The sequence below is a fragment of the Mobula hypostoma genome, chromosome 3 (genome assembly GCF_963921235.1).
Source record: "Mobula hypostoma chromosome 3, sMobHyp1.1, whole genome shotgun sequence".
NCBI lineage: Eukaryota > Metazoa > Chordata > Chondrichthyes > Myliobatiformes > Myliobatidae > Mobula > Mobula hypostoma.
The window spans coordinates 180,556,225-180,577,484 of NC_086099.1; the positions used below are offsets into that span (position 1 = coordinate 180,556,225).

The 21,260-nt window shown below is 41.7% G+C and overlaps 1 protein-coding gene across 1 annotated transcript in view; it reads left to right on the forward strand.

The window, feature by feature from the left end:
• The window catches only part of LOC134343766 (alpha-2,8-sialyltransferase 8F-like), a 55,572-nt gene that overhangs the window by 22,522 nt on the left and 11,790 nt on the right, over positions 1 to 21,260 (forward strand). Inside the window, exons 5-6 of the mRNA XM_063042505.1 lie at positions 8,052 to 8,164; positions 10,611 to 10,700. Coding sequence (XP_062898575.1) covers positions 8,052 to 8,164; positions 10,611 to 10,700 — 203 coding nt within the window. The remainder of the gene's footprint in view (positions 1 to 8,051; positions 8,165 to 10,610; positions 10,701 to 21,260) is intronic.

Below are 21,260 nucleotides of genomic sequence, written 5' to 3' on the forward strand. Positions count from 1 at the left end.
TCCCATTCTGACATGTTGGGCCATGGCCTCCATTTGTGCCACGATGGAGCATGTTGAGGGAGCAACACCTCATATTCGGTTTGAGTAGCCTCCAACCTGACAGTATAAACATTGATTCCTCTGCTGTCCGATAATTTCTCCCCCTCCCCTTCTCCCTTTTTTATTCACCATTCTGACTCTTCCCTTCTCTTCTGCTCACTTATCTATCACCTCCCCCTGGTGTACCTCCTCCTTATCTTTCACCCATTGTCCACTCTCCTCTCCTATCAGATTTCTGCTTCTTCAACTTTTACATTTTCACCTTCTCACTTCATTCCCCCTCCACCCACCCAACTTCTGCTCAGCTGACTTCACCTATCACCTCCAGCCTGTACTCCTTCCGCACCCCCCCCCCCCCGCCAATCCACTTATTCTGGCTCCTTTCCCCTCCTTTCCAGTCATAATGAAGGATCTCAGCCCTAAACATCGACTGCTTATTCCTCTCCATTGGAATAACGGACGTGCTGAGTGTCCAGGATTTTGTGTGCATTACATGGGACATTAACAGGATGCAGAGCTGCACTGAGGTGTGGCAGGTGGAGTTCAATCCAGAAAAGTAAGAAGTGATTCTCTTTGGAAGGTTGACATTGAAAGTCAAATACAAGGGTAAGAGGAGGATTCTTAACAGTGTGGAGGAATACAGGGATCTTGGGGTCCAAGTCCATAGATCACTAAAAGTTGCTGTTTGAGTTAATAGGGTGGCTAAGAAAGAGTACAGTGTGTTGATCTTCTTTAGCAGGTGACTCAGTTCAAGTGCTGTGAGGTAATGTTGCTGCTCTACAAAACTCTGGCTAGGCCACACTTTCAGTATTGTGTTCAGTTCTGCTCATCTTATTACATAAAGGATATAGAAGCTTTTGAGAGAGCGCAAAGGTGATTTACCAGGATTCTGCCTGGATTCGAGAAAATATGAGGAAGCTGGGGCTTTTCTCTTTGGAATGAAAGATAAGAGGCAACTTGATGTAGGTGTGTAAGACGTGAAGAGGCATAAATAGAGTGGACATTCAGCACCTTTATCCCAGGGCGGCAATGGCAAAACACTTCTTCAGCAATTGGAAGAAAGCACAGGAGAGACGGTATTTTCTGCACAGGGAGTGATAAGTGCAACTGTCATAAGGTGGGCGCACTGGGAGAGGGACCAAAATGCAAGACACAGACACTGAAGTACTAGGAACAGGACAGGACTAGAGACTAGAGTTAGGGACATGACTAGCAAGCAAGGGAAGTGGGGAAGAAAGGACGCTGGACATTGACACAGGCCCTGGACGAGAAGGAGTCTGGACAAGTGACACGGAACTCCGGAACCAGAGCCTGGATAAGGATCCAAAACCTGGGTCATGGTTGGGACTCGGAACCTGGATCTTGACTCAGACTCCAGAACTGGACGAAGACATGGCGTGGCTACAGGACTGGACGTGGCTTGGGTTCTTCGTGGCTTGGGCTCCTCGAGATGAGAACATGACGAGGCTTGGGCTCCTCAAGGCCAGGACATGATGAGGCTTGGGCTCGGTCTCCAAACCAGAGACTGGACAAGGACCCAGAACATGGGTCTTGACTCAGGCTCAGACTCCGGAACTAGTTGAAGACATGACATGGTCCTGGGAGACAGGACAGGAACACAGAGCCTTGGTCTAGGGCATGGGAACACAGAGACAGGACCTACCTAGCGAAAGCCTGGACACAGAGACAATTCCGAACACTAGGTAGCAGCAAACGGCCGGACCTACCTAGTGAAGGTGTGGACACAGAGGCAGTTCCAACTCAACGATAGACAGTTCCTCATCTTGACAGCAAGGCTCTGGTCTTGCTTCGGTGGTTGAACTTGACAAGGTTGCAGGCAAGGCTCCAGGCAGAAGGGGAAGGGAACAGTCCAGCAACTGAAGCTGAACCCAGAAGCTGTTTATGTAGCCAGCCCAAGATGAGAATCATGTGACTCAATTAAGGCACACACAGGACAAGGGAGAACCAGAAAACCTGGAATAAGGATCGATAGACCGGATCGTGAACCGGAATGCGGACTTCACAGACCAGACTATGACAGCAACTCTGATGTTCTGTAAAGGAAACTAAAGGATAGACAATAAATTTTGGGGGGGCGGGATTCCTTACACTCAGAGAATAATGAGTACCCAAAATACAATGCCAGAGAGAGGGGTGGAAGCAGAGTTATTGACAGCATTTGAGATGACATGTAACTATTTGAATTGACATGTAACTATCTGAATTGCCCAGGCATTGAACGATACACACCAAATCTTAGAAAATTTGGTTAATGCTGATGGGTGCTTACTGTTTGGCATCGATCCAATGGGCTGAAAGGCTCCCCACGTCAAATATCTCCTTATTTAAAACTGCCATACATATAAATGCCTATTAAGATAATCAATGGGATTTTTAAATTCAATAGATCCTAAATGCATATTCTCAGCAGGCCAGGTGGCATCTGTTGAAATAGCAATAACCTTCATACTTCCAACTGCTCAGAACTGAGAAAGTGAGAAAACAAGAAAGATTAGAAAGGGCAAAGGGAATATATGAATAGAATTCCAGGTTTGCTACGGTGATTAGCATTGAAGAAAGCCATTAACAGTTTAATGACAACAGTAGAAAGAGTACAAGCAAGGTAACATGAAACCTATGAATTTAGATCTGTCATGTGTACACAATACTTTAGCTTTTTTCCACTTTAATGCCCCCATCAATTAGTAAACTGAATGACCTTGTTTACAGTTTATCCCTTTGGTTTTAACCCGTCCCATTAATCCCTTGCCTACCATCACTACAACAGAAAACTAAGAATGTTTGTTCTAATAGATGTGACAAACCAGTTTGTAACTTGAAATGTCACCTGTTTCTCCTTCCTCCGATGCTGCCTCACTCACTAATGATACCAATATTTTGAGTCCTAACAGTATTCAGATGCTCCTCCCACTCTTACCCTGTAAACTTTTTTCAATTACCTTTTGAAAACACTAATCAATTGTATTTATTCTTAAAGGAAATGAGTTCCAGATTGCAACCAATCTCCAGTATAATTTTTTTGAAATCTCTTCCTCCATATTTCCTTATAGCAAATGGAAATATGTTCCCCTTCACATTAGTCCATTCTATCCTACCTGCACATATTTTGTACACCCTTAAGAAACCTCCTCTCCCTTTTCATTACTTTGACTTCTCTGATGCAATCTTGTAACTGACATCCTTCAATTGTGTCATCATTCTTTTAAATCCCTACTGTGCTCCCTTCAGACCCTACACTTTCTACCTAAGCCATACAGTCAGAGGGGACAGAAACAGGCCCCTGGGCCCACTATGTCTGTGCCAGCCCTTGGTTCGATTCACTCCATATCTTGGTGATTCATAGAATATAGGACAGTACAGTAAATAGCCAGGTCCTTCAGCCCATGTTGTCACTGCTGGCCATGATGACAAGTTAAGTTGCGTATTTTCCTTGACATGGTCAATATGCCATTCAGATGTTGTGAGAGTACTTTCCTCCACCTCCCTCCAAGCAGTGCATTTCAGATTCCAGCTGCACTCCTGGTATGAAAATTCCAATTAATTCAGCATCAGAACCAGAATCAGGTTTATTATCATTGGCATGTGTCGTGAAGTTTGTTAACTTAACAGCAGCCTTTTGTACCTGCCTTAAGATATACTTGATGTTTCTTCCTCTTTTCCAGATTGCACCATCATCTGCACACAATGATTTGCCAAATCCTGTCCCTACCTGATCAAAGATATCATTTATCATGACGTTAAAAATAACTGGACCAATGACACTTGCTTGAGGGGTACCATTACCTATTTTAACGGACTTGGAGCTTGTTCCGCCTATTTTTACTTGAATTCTCCTTTCCTTAAGGAAATCTTTGATCCAATTAAACATTCTACCTCTAATTCCCACATCATAGTGTTTAATTAATAAGCCATCCTTCCATAGTGAGTCATATGCTCTTTCAATATCTAGAAATACACTTACCATTACTTCTCTATTTTGAAACACTTTTTTAATATCATGATATAAAAGGGCAACAGATTCCAGCAACTGAAGCTTCTTCTTTTTCTGGCTGTTTAGACGCATCTAGGCGTATTACAGCCCTCTGCTGGATGTATAATTAATTATAGAACTTCAAGGAACTCCATTTCTCAAATACAACCTAGTCTCACGTATAAACTGAATGATAGACTCTTCAATCAGATTTTGATTCTCTTGACGGCCAAACAAAGATTGAATAGAAAGCCAAAATAAATTTAAGCCAGCTAGCCTCTTGAACAGCAAGCTTCTTTCAATTTTGTATCAATTACAGCTCAGCAAAACATGCTGGACTGTCTCTGGACTACCAGTCACATAATCCAGTAAGATGTTTTCCTATTATCTTTAAATAATAGTTTAGCCCACAATGCCCCAACCTAAGTCTTGTAAATTTCACCATATCTCTACGACTTAAAAGGTAACAGTCTGAGACATTATAAACTAGTGGATGAATAGAAAAATAATGCCTGCCCTTTAATTCATTTTTCCAATCCTCCTGCCACTTCTTCTCTATACCTTTTTTAATCCTACTTCTCAATTCCACTCTGCCTAGGGAACTCTAATTTCTATTTGCCTGCTCTGTAAGGAAGACTTTGCAATGCCTTCCACAATTTCATTTCCCTCCACCCCAGCATGCCCAGGTATCCATGAAAATCTAACTGCACAACCCATCTTCCCTATTCTAAACAACGCTAAGAGAATCTCAATAACTATATCAGGACAAGCTTTTGATTTACTCCCTTTTATAGACTCTAAGACAGCAGCAGAATCTGAACAGATGATAACCCTACATGGTCGAGAGTCTTCTATCCACCACAAGGCCCAGAGGATTGCTAATCATTCTGTTGCAAAGACAGAGACACCATCAGAAACCCGGTGACCAATCTTATCTCCAAGTTGAGACACATACATCCCAAATCCTGCCCTACTGCTCTCTGGGTCCACTGAGCCATCAGTAAAAAATCTTCAGATAAGATCCCCATTTAAGCAACTGAAGCTGTCTGTATCTTGTTTTACGGCAGTTGTCATCCAGCTTAATGGTGCATTACCGCCACCCTCTGCTCCAGAATGTGCACTAGACATACATTCTAAATCCCTTTACCCAATCACATGCGCACGCGCGTGCACACACACACATATTATATACACATACACACAAACCTACACTTCACCCTCCCATCTTTGACCATCCTAGTATCCTATTCCTGTTTATTCATCATATTCTATAAAAACCCCTGTACCCCTTAAAAACACTAAAAATACCCAGACGTGCTCTCTCACCCATGCCCAGCAACCCTTTGAATGTGAATTCCTGCATCCCCAACTCCCTTAATTTATTTCTCATCATCTCTCTCTGTATCCCATACTTCCTGCAACTCAGAACTACATGTTCTACTGACTCCTCTTCCTGACATTCCTCACACAATCCTGTCTGGTGTTTCCCTATCATTTTCAATGTTTTGTTTAACGCACAATGCCCCAGCCTTAACCTAGTCCACACAATTTCCTCTCTTCTGTTTCCATTACCTACCCTAGTAACTGCAACAGTCTTTTGTATTTGATATAAATGCCTCCCTTTCCCCTCCCTGTCCCATCTTTCTTGCCACATTCAGTTGACTTTTTCCCAGATTACACACTTAACCTCTGCTTTACTGATACTAATGTGCATTTCCACATTTTCTTTCTTTAATACCCTCTTTGCCAACTCATCCACCCTCTCATTCCCCTTCACCCCTACATGTGCTGGAACCCATAGAAATTTTACCTGACCTCCCTGATTTGCAATTCTTGTAACTAACTGAAGGACTTCATAAGGTACATCTTGCCAACTGAGCAACTGAAGCTGAACCAAGGAGCTATTTATGTAGCCAGCCTGAAATCTGAATCAGCTGCCTCAATTAGAGCACTCAACAGCAAAAAGGTAAACCAGAAAACCTGGAATAAGGAACGATGGACTGGTCTGTGAACTGGAAACCAAACTTCACAGACCGGACCATGACACTGTGCTCCCTTCAGACCCCACACTTTCTTCCTATAGCCACACAGTCAGAAGGTACAGAAACAGGCCCCTCGGCCCACTGTGTCTATGCCAGCCCTTGGTTCAACTCTCTCCATATCTTGGTGATTCATAGAATATAGGACAGTACAGTACATAGCCAGGTCCTTCAGCCCATGTTGTCACTGCTGGCCATGATGACAAGTTAAATTGCATATTTTCCTTGATATGGTCAATATGCCATTCAGATGTTGTGAGAGTACTTTCCTCCACCTCCCTCCAAGCAGTGCATTTCAGATCCCAACTGCACTCCTGCACTCCAGGTATGAAAATTCCAATTTATTCAGCACCAGAATCAGAATCAGGTTTATTATCACCGGCATGTGTCGTGAAATTTGTTAACTTAGCAGCAGCAGTTCAATGCAATATATAATAGAGAAGAAGAAAAATAATAATAATAATAAATAAGTAAATCAATTACAGTAAATGTATATTGAATAGATTAAAAATCGTGCAAAGAACAGAAATAATATGTTGAACAGCATTTGTGGGAGGAAGTGAGTTGTTGACATTTTGGCTGTCACTGGTTAATCTGATCTCACTCTACCTTACAATATTAAATTTATGCACCGTACTTTGTTTATGTGTAATTCATTTCTCAATTTTATCCTTTTGTAACCCACTATCCAAACTTGGCTCGTTAGCTAAATCGGCAAACAGCCACGTGAGTCAGCGGTGAGAGGGCCACTTTTCATAAGCAAAACGTCTAGGGTTGGTATGATTCGGGTTTAACAAAGCAGGAAAGTAAGGATGTTCTGATTAAGGAACACTGATAGTAGCAAATGCTGTGTAAATACTGTTCCATACACAATCATCATTTGCCAGGAAATGACAGATTGGAGAATGGCATAAAATTACAAAGAAAGTATATTTACCAAATTTTTAATGTTAGCAAACAGTTACAGAAAAAGAAAAGAAAATTAAAAGGGCCCATTAGGGTTAAACCAATCCAATGTGCACATAAACGTTGGAGCTCGTTTTTGGAGTAATTGGGTATTGCTTTACTCACGTGCTGAACCCACATTCTGTGTGAAGGACTCCTCCCACAGTTTGAACTTACCTCGAAGACAATCTCGAATGAACTGGCTAACTCAGGAGCATTGGCTCTTCCTCATTTAAACCATTCGTCTGCACAATACACTTCTTCGAGTGGGATCCTCCGAGCAACCTCGCTTGTACTGTCTTCTGCACCTCCTCAGAAAAGACCCCAATCCAGACTACTGTCCTTCAGAAATCTGACCCATCCAACTCTCTGGAATGACCTATAACAAATGCTCCTTATCTTTAGCCGAAGCCAAAGCAATGGTCTATGAAGCTCACTAACAGGACACACTGCATTTGCAGAAAATTACTAAAATAAAAAAAACCTCACAGCATAGCAGTAGAAATCTTAACCAGGGCTTTACACTTACTTTCCTTAGTTATTGTGTGTTATATGTGTGTTATGTGTACTACCGTGCTTTACACTCTGTTTTGTAGAAACTTTGCCTCGTTTGACAGTATACATGTATATAGTTCAATGACAATAAACCTGATTTGACTTGAAATTGTGCATCAGGACTGAGAGTGAGGAGGGCAAGATGGCCAGAATGGATGCGGTGAGAAAGGAGTCTGGGACTGATTGTCTGAAGAGAAATGTAAAATGACAGGCAAGTTTGCCATGCGGGGGAGGAGAGAAGGGTAGAGTTGGGAAATATGGCATGTGAATGATAGACTGAGGCAGAGGGAAAGGGAGAGTGGGGGGAGAAGAGGGGGGGAATGAAAAACAGATAGAGCAGGGCAGTGAGAGGGAAGAGAGAAGATTGAATGTGGTTGCTGGAGAGAGATTGCATAAACAGAGATGACTCCAAGCACTAGACTCCAATAAATAGCTCTGAATGTAGCTTAATTTTCTAATTTAATAATGTTTATTTTGTTCAGACAGATCCATTTCAATGTCACAAACTTAAACATTGCTCAGTTGTTGGAAATGCTGGAATTCTAATTAACAGCAGCTGTGGAGCTGAAATCAATGAGGCTGACTTTGTATTCAGGTAAGAAAAGAAAGAATGAAAAGAACTATCTGCTCCAAGGTGTCTCAAAGGGTTCCACAGCCAAAGAAATATATTTAGCCATTCTCAATGTAGGAGCCACTTTGATAACAATACACACCCACAGGCTATTATTATGTGATAATTCTTTCATAATCTGCTTTGCCAGAGTCAGATTCATCCATCTTGGAATCAGGCCCTTCGGCCAAAGAGTCCATGATGATCATCAAGCACCTATTTACACTAACCATACCTCACTCTCCCAAACTTTCCCCTACATTGTACCACTTGTGACTGCCAGAATCTGGATCAGAGATAAAGGGTCGAGATGAAAATTCTCCACCGGAAACATCAACTGTCCATTCCCCTGCACAGATGCTGCCTGACCCACTCAGCTTGACCAGCAATTTGTTTCTTCTTCATTTGTCTTGTTGAAGGGATAAATTTTGACCTGGGATCTTCAGAAAAGATTGAACTAAATCACCTAAACTTCTCCTCCTTGGTTCACCTATATTGTTAGGCATGTTGGTGGTTTAAAGAGTTGTTGTTATTTTCACCTTAAAGAACACATAACGGTTTATTCAAAAGAATGTACCTCTTGCTTGGTTCTGTACCAGTTTTTTTTTTGCATTGAAGTTTCCAGAATAGGACTTCAATCCAAAACCTTCCAATCCAAATCATATCAATGTGGCTATAAAGAAGGCAAGACAGTGGCTATATTTCATTAGGAGCTTGAGGAGATTTAGTATGTCACCAAAAACACTCATAATTTCTACAGGGGTACTGCGGAGAGCATTCTAAATGGCTGCATCACCTTCTGGTGTGGGTGGGGGTCTGTTACTTCGAAGTAAGCTGCAGACAGTTGTAACATTAGCCAGCTCCATCATGGGCACTAGCCTCCGTAATATTCAGGTCACCTTCAAGGAGCAGTGGCTCAGAAAGGTGGCATCCATTATTAAGGGCCTCCACCACTCAGAACAAGCCCTCTTCTCACTGCTACCATCAGAGAGGAGATACAGAAGTCTTAAGGCACACACTCAGCAATTCAGAACCAGCTTCTTCCCCTCTGCCATCTGATTTCTGAATGGACATTGAGCCCATGAACACCCCCTCACACCTTTTTTATTTCCTACTTTTGCACTACTTATTTAATTTAATTATTTAATATGTTTACTGTAATTTACAGTTTACTTTTTTCTCTCTCTGTCGTCAAGTATTACATTGGACTGTTGCCACAAAGCTAACAAATTTCACAACATATGCCAAGGATAGTAAACCTGATTCTGATTCTGATTAATAAGGGTAAGAGAGGAATCCCTCAGAAATTCTTAGTCGAGCAAAAAAATGTTCACATCAATGGACGAGTGGTAATTATAGGCAGAGCCTCATTCCTAGACTTTAATGTGGAAAAGACATCAGGTTTAAGTGATTTTCTAGAATTGACCATTTCTGATAAATAGGTAGAAATTAATAAGCAGATGCCTTCTGACCAACTGAGCACTGAATAGAAAGCTTTATGTAATGTAATGAATCCTAGAGATTCATTGACCTAGTGACAGGATAACCATGTTCCTGCATCTCATTAGGTACAATTCTGGACTAATCCCATTTTCCATCGCTTTGCTTGTAGCTTTCTGTGTCCTGGCATTGTGTTTTATTCCTTTACGCAGTGTGGTCCAGATTCCCACATTCTCTAGGTGAAAACAGTCTCAGTTACTGCCCCTCTTAACCTCTTAACACTTACTTTAAACTGATGCCCTCCAGTTTTATGCATCTCTGCTCTGGGGAATTATTTGTGAACATATTCCATCTATGCTCCCCAATCATGTCCTCTCTCATTCTCCTCTATTCCAAGGAATATAAACCCAGCCTATATCCCGGTGAATCTCTTTGCACACTATGATTCTGTGCTTCATTTATACACTTTATTAATTAGGTATTGATGTTACTTTGCAATTAATACAGAAAGTAATATATTATAGACCAGCAACTGGTTCACAATATTGTAAATGTATTCCAAACAGTGTAACAGCATAATTGCATATATGAAGCTTTATAGTTTGTGTCACTGCCAAGGCCACAGATGCTTTACAAAGCAGCTATAATGATGCACATTCACCATGTGCAGAATGTACTGGTGATTGGCAAATTAACTTCCTAAACATACTGCAGATCATAAGGAGGTATGTCTTTGGCAGGGAATATATCATTGAGAGAATAATCCTGTAATATTGAAACAATGAACAAGAACATCCAGGAATTTATATTATGCAGAATTATAGATCTGTAGGAAATGACACTACAAATTATAAATGACCACTTTTTAAGCTGATAAGTAGTAATGCTATGTTTTGTTCATTTGTTTCATTAATGCTTATCATTAGGGTAATGATTATGTTTTTATTGTGCTCTACTAAATGGAAAAATATTTCTATAAATGTATTTGCAGATGCAATATTCCACCAATCAAGGATTATAATGATGATGTGGGAACGAAAACAGACATGGTGATATTAAACCCAAGTATTCTTAGACTCAGGTGATTGTGTATAAATATTTAAAATTAAACCAAATGTAGATATAGAGAGAAAGACAATGTTAAGAATATTGAATGAAAAAAAGAGGTTTAGGAAATAAGTATATGATGTATTTTTCAACAATGCATTTTCAGCAATCTTACCAATTTTCTTTCACCCTTTGCCAGCTGTGATTTTCCTCTTTCTATTTGAGTGCCAGAACTTCCATCCATTGCCTAATCACCCTCTGATCTCAATTTAGTTGAGTTCTGTCTCATTCACAGGCTGCTTTACATCGGGTGACCCATCTTTCAGAGAAGGTCACCTGTGATAGGGTGAACCATGACGTGTTGCTGCTTGGGATTGCTGATATGTGGAAAGATTCTCCAAGGGGACCTGAGAATTGGAAATTATTTGAATTTAATCTTCTCACCACCAAACGTTTCCTGAACTAATAATCTATTTGAGCAAAGGATCAATCTTAAAAGGGCTTAAGTGTACCCAGCTGCTTTATCAGTATCCATCATCACTAGCAGGTAACAGAAGCTGGTGTAACATGGCTGACTTCAGTCCACCAGAATGCAACTCACTCCTCTTTCTGCATTGCTGAGCTCTGCTTAAGTCCAGCCTTTCATCAGCTTGAGACAATCTGAAATCTTCGCTTCAAATGAAAGAATTTATTATATGATGCAAGATCCTGGTTTAATTATTAAATTCAAAGTTCAGAAGTTCAAAGTACATTTATTATCAAAGTATATATACATTTTATATCCTTGGGATTTGTCTCTGAACAGGCAGATGTGAAACATAAAAGAACCCATTAACAAAAAGAATTAGCAAGAACTGGTGAGCATGTAAAGCACAAATTGTATTTGCATGGTGTCATATATTGAAATTGCAAGGTTAGTTAATGTAGTTTGAGACTTGTCAAGTACTGTGATGATGTCATCGGTCTGGGACAGAACATATGAGGGAGCATGGAATCGAGAATAAGAAATAAAGACATATTCAGGGCATGAAGCATCGAACCATGATGTATGTAGTATCTAATTAAATATTAAGATAGGTAATAAATACACAACAGTGGCATCAAAGATACAGAAATTTAAAGTAAGTTTAACGTTAATGGATGAGAATGGAGAAATCTGGGTTGCAAAACTTCCAATGATTTATGAGCCAGCTATGTTAGGTCTGAGATGGAAATGGTGGCTCTCCTCATTTGAACTTTAAGCTGACAGTAAAACACAGTCTCTATGAAAAAGAGGTACCGTCTTGCGGAGCGGTCCTTGTGGGAGTGATCGTCATCTGAGTCAGAGTAGGAAGGCTTTGGCTCAAACAGGGCTTCAGCGAGAACAGGCGGAGTCCAGGTAAGTTTGTTTCCTATTTCTTATTCAACTCTAGAATGAATAGTGGGGTATTCCTGCTGTCAGTGTTGTGTTCTGGGTATCAGATCTGGGATTTCCAGGAGACTCCCAGCATCCCTGATGGTCACATCTGTGCCAGGTGCATCAAGATGCAGCTCCTTAGAGACTGTGTTAGGGAACTGGAGTTGCAGCTCAATGACCTTCAGCTTGGTAGGGAAAGTGAGGCAGTGATAGACAGGAGTTACAGGGAGGTAGCCACCCCAAGGATACAGGAGAGAGATAAATAGGTGACCATCAGGAGAGGAAAGGGGGAACATCAGATAGTGGAGAGCATCCCTGTGGCAGTCCTCCTCAACAATAAGTACTTCATTTTGAGTACGACTGGGGAGGGGGGGACAATCTACCTGGGGGAGGCAACAGTGGCCGTGCCTCTGGTATTGAATCTGGCCCTGTGGCTCAGAAGGCAGGGAACTGAAGAGTATGGCAGCAGTTATGGGAGAATCTATAGTCGGGGGATAGATAGGCAATTCTGTGGACGCAAAAAGGAAAGACAGTTGGTAATTTGCCTCCCAGGTGCCAGGATCCGTGATGTTTCTGAACACGTCCACGATATCCAGAAAAGGAAGGGTGAGCAGCCAGAAGTCATTGTACATGTTGGTACCAATGACACAGGAAGAAGAAGGGAGGAGGTCCTGATAAAAGAATATAGGGAATTAGGAAGGAAGTTGAGAACCAGGACCTCAAAGGTAATAATCTCAGGTTTGCTGCCTGTGCCACGCGACAGTGAACACAGAAATAGAATGAGGTGGCAGATAAATGCTTGGCTGCAGTATTGTAGCAGGGGGCAGGAATTCTGATTTTTGGATAATTGGGATCTCTTCAGGGGCAGGTGGAACCTGTACAAAAGGGACCATTTGCACTTGATTCCAAGGGCGACCAATATTCTTTTGGGTAGATTGACTAGAGCTGTTGGGACTGGTTTAAATTAATACGGCAGCAGGATGGCAGCCAAGATGATAGAGCTAAGTATGAGCCAGCAGGTTTACAAGTAGATGATGTGTGTAACATGAATGTAAGGAAGGACAAGTCAATGAGTGGGTACAAATTCAGACAGAGCAAAGAGTTAAATTGTACCATAGAGGCAAACTAAAATGGACGAAAAATGCAGGACTGAATGTGCTGTATTTATATGCACGTAGCATTTGGAATAAGGTGAACAAACCCATGGCGCAATTAGAGATCGGTTGGTATGACATTGTGGGCATCACTGAATCGTGGCTGAAAGAAGATGATAGTTGGGAGCTTAACATCAAAGGATATACTTTGTATCAATAGGACAGGCATGAAGGCATAGGCAGTGGTGTGGCTCTGTTGGTAAGAGATGGAATTATATCTTTAGAAAGAGGTGGCATAGGGTCAGAGAATGTTGAATCTTTGTGGGTGGAGTTAAGAAATTGCAAGTGTAAAAACATTATGGGAATCATATATAACCCTCCAGATAGTAGCTAAGATGTGGGTTTGAGATTTCAAAGAGAGTTGGGAAAGGCATGTAGTAAAGGTAATGACACAATTGTAATGGGGGACTTCAATATGCAAGGGGATTGAGAAAAGCAGATTGTTTTCAGATCACAAGAGAGAGAATTTGTTGAATGGCTATGAGATAGCTTTTTACAGCAGCTTGTGCTTGAGCCTACTTTGGGGAAAGGCTATCTTAGATTGGGTATTGTATAATGACCCATATCTCTTAAGGGAGCTTAACATAAAGAAACCCTTATGAGACAGTGAACATAATTGAATTTGTACTGCAGTTTGAGAGGGAGAAGCATAACTCACGTATCAGTATCGCAAAGGAATAAAGGAAATTACAGAGGCCTGAGAGAAGAGCTTGTTCAGGTGGATTGGAGGAGGATACTGCCCAGGGATGACGGCAGAGCAGAGATAGCTGAAGTTTCTGGGAGAAGTTCACAAGGTGCAGGGTAGATATGTCCCACAGAGGAAAACGTTCTCAAATTTTTGTCAGTGGTAGGCAACCGTGGCTGACAAAGGAAGTTAAAGACTGCATAAAAGCCATGGAAAGGGCACATAAGGTATCAAAAGTGAGTGGGAAGTTGGATGATTGGGAAGCTTTTAAAATGCAACAAAAGGCAACAGAAAAGCTATAAGAAGGGAAAAGATGAAATAAGAGGGCAAACGAGCCAATAATATAAAGCAGGATACCAAAAGTTTTTTTCCATTATATAAAGAGTAGAAGGGAGGTGAGACTTGATATTGGACCACTGGAAAATGATGCTGGTGAGATAGTAATGGGGGACAAAAAATGGCAGATGAAATTAATGGGTATTTTGCATCAACCTTCACTGTGGAAAACATTAGCAATGTGCCAGTGGTCCATGAATGTCAGGGAGCAGGAGTGAGTGCTGTTGCGATTACAAAGGAAAAAGTGCTTAGCAAACTCAAAGTTCATAAGATGGATAAATCACCTGGGCCAGATGGATTACATCCCAGAGTCCTGAGAGAGGTTTCTGAAGAGATAACTGATGCACTGGTCATGATCTTTCAAGGATCACTTGATTCTGGTATTGTCCCAGAGGACTGGAAGATTGCAAATGTCACTCCATTCTTTAAGAAGGGAGGAAGGCCAAAGAAAGGAAATGACCAAATCCCGACAAGGACATCAGAATGCGCCTAGACATGAGAAGGGGAAATGAAGCAATTGTGAGGGAGAGACATCCCATTCCAACTGTAGATGAGATGCTACAGGGTATGAATGGAACTGCAGTGTTCAGCAAATGAGACTTGAAATGGGGCTATCACCAGCTAGAACTAACTCCAGAATCCAGAAGGATAACCACATTTACTGTGCATAATGGCATGTGTAGGTAGAAGAGACAGGCATTTGGTGTGTCATCAGCCAGTGAGCAGTATCAGCATGAGATAGCAAATGCTTTAGTTGGAACTGAAGGAATTGAGAACATCTCAGATGATGTGATTTTACATGCACCTAACCAGAAACTGCATGATAAGAGACTGCATGCTGTCTTAAAGAGACTTGTTGAGTGTGCACTGACACTGAACCTGGAGAAATGTCAGTTCAATATGGAGAGACTAATTTTCATAGGAATTCTCTTGTCACAGAAAGGCATCGGTCCAACTGAGGAGAGAGTGCGAGCAGTAATGGATGCTCGTGAACCACAACACGCCACAGAAGTGACACACAGTCAAGTTCAGAGAAGAAAAGAAACAAGCATTCAAAGACCAAAAGGAGGAGCTAGCCAGAGCAAGTACAGTGGCCTATTTTGATAAAGATGCGCCAAGTAAATTAATAGCAGATGCCAGCCCAGTCAGACTGGGGACAGTGCTCATACAAAAACAAAATGAAGAAATGGTGCCTGTCTGCTATGTGTGCTGTGGTCTCACAGACTGTGAACGAAAAAAATCACAAACAGAGCGAGAAGCATTAGCACTAGTATGGGTCTATGAAAGACTTCATCCTTATTTGTATGAGTGAGAATTTAACCTGATCACAGATCATAAACCTCTGGAGATGACTTACAGCTCAATATCTAAACCATGCGCACGTATAGAGCAGTGGGTCTTGAGATTGCAACCATATGACGATAGAGTCATACACAGGCCAGGAAAGCAGAACATTGCAGACCCACTGTTGAGACTACTGGCAGAGACTGCTCAAAGAGAGAGACACAAGCATGATTCAGAGGGATATGTCAGGTTCACAGCTGTGAGTGCTCTGCCCACAGCCCTGACAACACGAGAGGTAGAGACAGTGTCAGCCACAGATCCAGAGATGCAGGAGGTGTGTAAAGCCATCATGAATAGACACCTTGAGAACTGTAAGGCAGATACACCCATTGCAAGTAAGCTGTGTGTTGTGGGTCATAGAAACATAGAAGCATTGAAAACTACAGCACAATACAGGCCCTTCGGCCCACAAAGCTGTGCCGAACATGTCCTTACCCTAGAACTACCTAGGCTTACCCATAGCCCTCTATTTTTCTAAGCTCTATGTACCTATCCAGGAGTCTCTTAAAAGACCCTATTGTTTTCACCTCCACACTGCTGCCGGCAGCCCGTTCCATGCACTCACCACTCTCTGAGGTCATCTTATCCTCAGAGGCACAGATTGTGTTACCTAAAGCCTTGCACACACGGGCACTTGCCCTAGCTCATGAAGGACACTTGGGAATAGTTGGTACAAAACATCTCAGAACTGAACTTTAGATAAAGAAGCTGAAAAATACTGCAAAATTTGTCACAGCTGTCAAACTGTATCAAGACCCAACCCTCCAAAACCACTAAAACTGACACTGTTACTGGATAGTCCTTGGTGGGAGGTTTTGATTTGCTTGGACCATTACCAACAAACCATTCCATTCTAGTCGTTGTTGATTACTAAAGCTGATTTAATTAATTTGACCTCTACGACTACAGGGAGAGTTAATCTGGAGTACATTTTCAGTAGATGTGGACTGCCTGTATCTGTCAAATCAGATCATGGATCTCAATTCAGATCTGAACAGTTCAAGGAAAATTGTGAGAGTAATGGAATCAAACACCCGAAAACAACACCAAAGTGGGCTCAGGCAAAATGGTGAAGTGAAGCACCAAAATTCGTCACTGATGCAAAGGATTAGGATTGCTCAAGCAGAAGGACTTGACTGGAAACGTAAGCCGTGGATGTATGTGACTGCGTACAGATGTGTGGAACATGCTTCTACAGGGAAAAGTCCTGCTGGACTTCTCTGCAACCACAAAATGAGGGGAGGTTACCAGAGTCGACTGTAAAAGTTGGGGACACTGTGCTTATCCAGCAAGAGAAAGTGGACAAATTCACCACACCTTTCAACACAAAACTACACAGGGTGAGGAAAACAGGAAATCAAGTGGCAGTTGAATCTCCATCTTGAGTGCCCTAGGCAAGGAACACAACCAACACAAGTGAGACTTTTGACAAACAGGAGGAAATTCAAAGATTTAAGATTAAGTTACCAGGTCCGGAGGACAATATAATGGATAGTTATGGACAAACTCAGGTTCACAGTGAGCAAAAACCATTCCCAGACATTGAAAGCAAAGAGAAACCAGTAGAGAGACCTTAAAAGGTTAGAGAACAACCTCTGAAGTTTAATGACTGTATATTGAAGTAGAGCTTTAAGTTGTGGGTTTTGAAACAATGAAAACTGTTTGTAAGTTAAAAATTTTCAGTTCCACTTGAAACAGAAAATGTGTTAGTTATAGTCATGCATATCAGGCAATGTGTGTTGAATTCAAATGGTTAAATCAGTGAGTTGAATGTATTCCAAAACATCGAAGTTCATTTCTCAGGAAAGGAGGGATGTCATGTATTGAAATAGTAAGGTCAGTTAATGTAGTTTGACACTTGTCAAGTACAGTGATGATGTCATAATTCCGAGACAGAACAACACATGATGTGAGGGAGCATAGAAGTGAGAATGAGAAATAAAGAGACGTTCTGCCAGCCTTCGTATCTGTGTCACACTTGACAGCCAGGAGCTGGACTTAGCTGTCAGAGGCTACTTCAGGCACACTCCATTGGGAGCATTTAATAGGTAGTGAAGCCTGACCCCACTACCACCCCGAGCTTTAACAACATAAAGAAACCTAAATATGAGAATGCAAGAAATACCAGAATTAGGCCGTTTGGTACATTAGTCTATCATACAATAAAATAATGGCTGATGGAATCTTAGCCTCAACTCCACTTCCTGTCTGTTCTTTGTAACACACAACTCCTCAAAATCTGTCCAATTCAGTCTCCACGGCTTCTTGGGACAGAGAATTCAAAAGAATTATGACTTTGAGAGAATCTTTTTTTCTTCATCTATGATAGCTAACCAGATAAACAGTTGAAAATATTGAAAGAATTTGATGGAGTGGATGCAGAGAAAACGTTTCCAGTTGTGAGGAAGAACATAGTCAAAGAATATCAATAGTGGACATCTTTAGTTCAAGTCAAGAATTTATAAGAAGCTTCTTTACCCGTAACTGGTGAGAGTACGGAACTTGTTATCACAGAGATCAAATAGAATGAATAGAATAAAGGCCGAATGGATAAGTGGATGGGACCTATCCCAGGTTTGTGAGAATGGCAAAAGAGTGCTGGTGCTGGTGAGGTCCCAGAACACTGGAGAGTGGTTGATATTGTACCTTTATTTAAAAAGGGCAATAGGGGCAAACAAAGAAAATTGTTGACCAATGATCCTTAAATCAGTCAGTAGTAGAGAAATATTACAGAACATTAGGCACAGAATTTACACACATCTGGAAAAGCATGTATTTATTGGGGATAGTCAATATGGTTTAATTTGAATGGGGGAGGAGAAGTCATGCATGTGTATAATAAAGAACTTCAGTTCCCAATGAGCAATGCGGGCGGTTCCCCCAGAACCGGGAGCTACGATGGTGAGAGGTAGCACACGCTCACTGTTGATCAGCAGTTCAGTAATAAAGTGTTCTAATGTGAACCCACACCAAGTTTGTCTTTAATAAAAACAAACATAACATGCTGTCTGAAGATGGCATGAGGTCTAAAGATGGAGAGTAAATAAATGCCGTGCGTGACTGTGAAAGAAACTCCATGAGTATAAAAGGTGCTAGAAGCAAGTAAGGGTGGATGCTAGTTACATTGGAGAGAAGCTGCCTGGCAAGGTGAGAGAGCATGTTGTTCCCAAAGTTTAGCAGCCACCAGATTCACCAAGAGAGATTCAGATGAGAGGCCAAGAGTTCCCCTCATGGGTAAGCTAAGTCCTCCCGCACTTACACAGTTTCCCAGCAATACAACTGATAACTGGAAACACTTCAAAGAGCCATTCTATACATATTGAGCTGCTAGCGGAGCAGGAGGGACCAATGGAATATTGAGAGCGTCTATTTTTCTGCATGTGTCTGGTGAAGTTGCTTTGGACATCTATAACAGCTTTCAAACTGATGAGACATCTTTTATGTTGGACACCCTGATGACAAAATCTGTGGAGCATTTTGTCCCAGTTAAAAGCATCATGTTTGAGAGATATCAGGTCTTTATCCCTCTGTGACCAGAAACAATGTGTTAGCTTTGGCCAATACTTAGCTGAGCTTCACACACTGAGCAAGTCCTGAGAATTTGGAAATTTGAGAAACTCACTAGTTAGAGACAGAATGGTTTGTGGAGTTCCAGAAAAAGGTCTCAGAGAAAGACTGCTGCATGAAAAAGTTTTGACACTGGAAAAGTCTGTGAATATGTGTAGGGCAGCGGAGACCACACGAGCACAAGTTAAGGAGCTGCACAGGACAGACACAGCAGTACATTTTGCGAAAACAGAGAGGCAGCGCACAAGGCATTTCCCAAAGCAACCACAAAGCAAAGAGCAGGGCTCAAACTGCAAATGCAACAACTGTGGAGGTAGTCACATTCCAAAGGTGTGTCCTGCTTCTGGAAAGTCCTGCAATAATTGTAGGAAGAAGAAACGTTTTGCAAATTGCTTCAAAGCTGGGGCTACCAAGAGAAAGGTGCACATGGTTGATGAGGAAATGGAGGGATTGTTTGTCAATTCTCTAGGGACAGCTGGTGCTGGTAAAACAGAATGGGCCATTCCAGTGAATGAGACAGTAATTCCTTTCAAGCTTGATACCAGACCCAGGTGAATCTGTTATCTATGGATCATTACAAGACTTTCACAAGATTTACCCAATTAACTTATATGTGACAGGCTACACTGGAGAGAACATTCCAGTAAAAGCGGGGTGTATAGTGACCTTCAAGCACAAGGTGCAGCAGCTAAAGTCATGGCTACTCATTGTAGAAAGAGAGTTGAGCCCATGAGCATGTGAAAAGCTCAACCTGCTGAAAAGTGTTTCAACAGTGGCGTCACAGACCAACGATGACCGCACAATATTCACAGAACAGTATGCAGATGTCTTTGAGGGGCCTGAATGCTTACCTGGTGTACACAAAGTTCATATAAATGAGACAGTAGTTCCTGTTGTCCATGCATACAGGAAAGTTCTGTTTCCACTTAGAGACAAAGTTAAACAAGAACTAGCATGCATGGAACATATAAATGTCATACAGAAATTTGAAGAACCAGCAGATTAGGTGAGCTGAGTGGTCTTTGTGCAAAAGAAAAATGGTCCATTATGGATATGTCTAGATCAAGAGATCTAAATAAAGCCACCAAGAGAAAGCATTTTAAATTACCAACAGAGGCAGAAATCAATGTCTCGGTCTCCAGGCACCAAGTGGTTTAGCAAGCTCAACGCATCATCTGGGTTTTGCCAGATAAAGCCTGATGAGGCAAGTTTGAGACTGTGGACTTTTAGCACACCATAGGGAAGATCTCACTTTCTTTGCCTACTGTGTGGAATCCTGTCTGCACCAGAAGTCTACTACAAAATGATCTCTGTGATCTTTGAGGGCTTATCTGGTGTTGAGACCATGATGGATGACATCATCGTCTGTAGGTCCGTCAAGGATGAACATGATGTATGACTGAGACAAGTGCTTGACGCGACATGGAATGTCAATTTGAAAATAAAGAAAGGAAAATGTGAGTTTGGAGTACATTTGTTAGATTGTAATGGGAAAAGTCATGTTTTTTTGTAACAGATTATGTTTTCAATTACCCAGAGTTGCTACATTGCAATCAACATCCAGCAAAGTGGTCATCACCTTCCTGAAAGCTGTGTTTGTGAGGCGTGGAGTACTATGTGGAATGGTATCAGATAATGGTCTACAATTTTCAAGCTGTGAATCTGAGTCCTTTGTCAATGTTTTGGGGGCTTTCAACATAGAACTTCAAGCGCACGTCATCCAAAATCTAATGGCCGAGCAGAGAGTTTGGTCAAGGTAGTGAAGGGCCTCTTGAAGAAAGCGCAAGATGGAAGAGAGGATTTCCACAAAAGTCTAATGATCTACAGAAGTGCACTACTGAAGAATGGCCTTTCACCAGCCCAAATGCTGATTGGTCGATACATATGCACTAGGCTTCAGAGGTCGAAAACCTGTTGACACCTAAAGGAGCACAGAAGGTCAAATGGGCAAAAGTGAAAGGGAAAGAAAAACAGAAACAGTATCACAACAAGACTCGAAAGCCTACCAGTCCTGAAGCCTGGAGATCAAATGCAAATCTGTGATCATGGTTCTGATACGTGGTTCATGCAAGGACATCTGCAAGAGGAAGTTCCTCTACTAATCCAGACAGA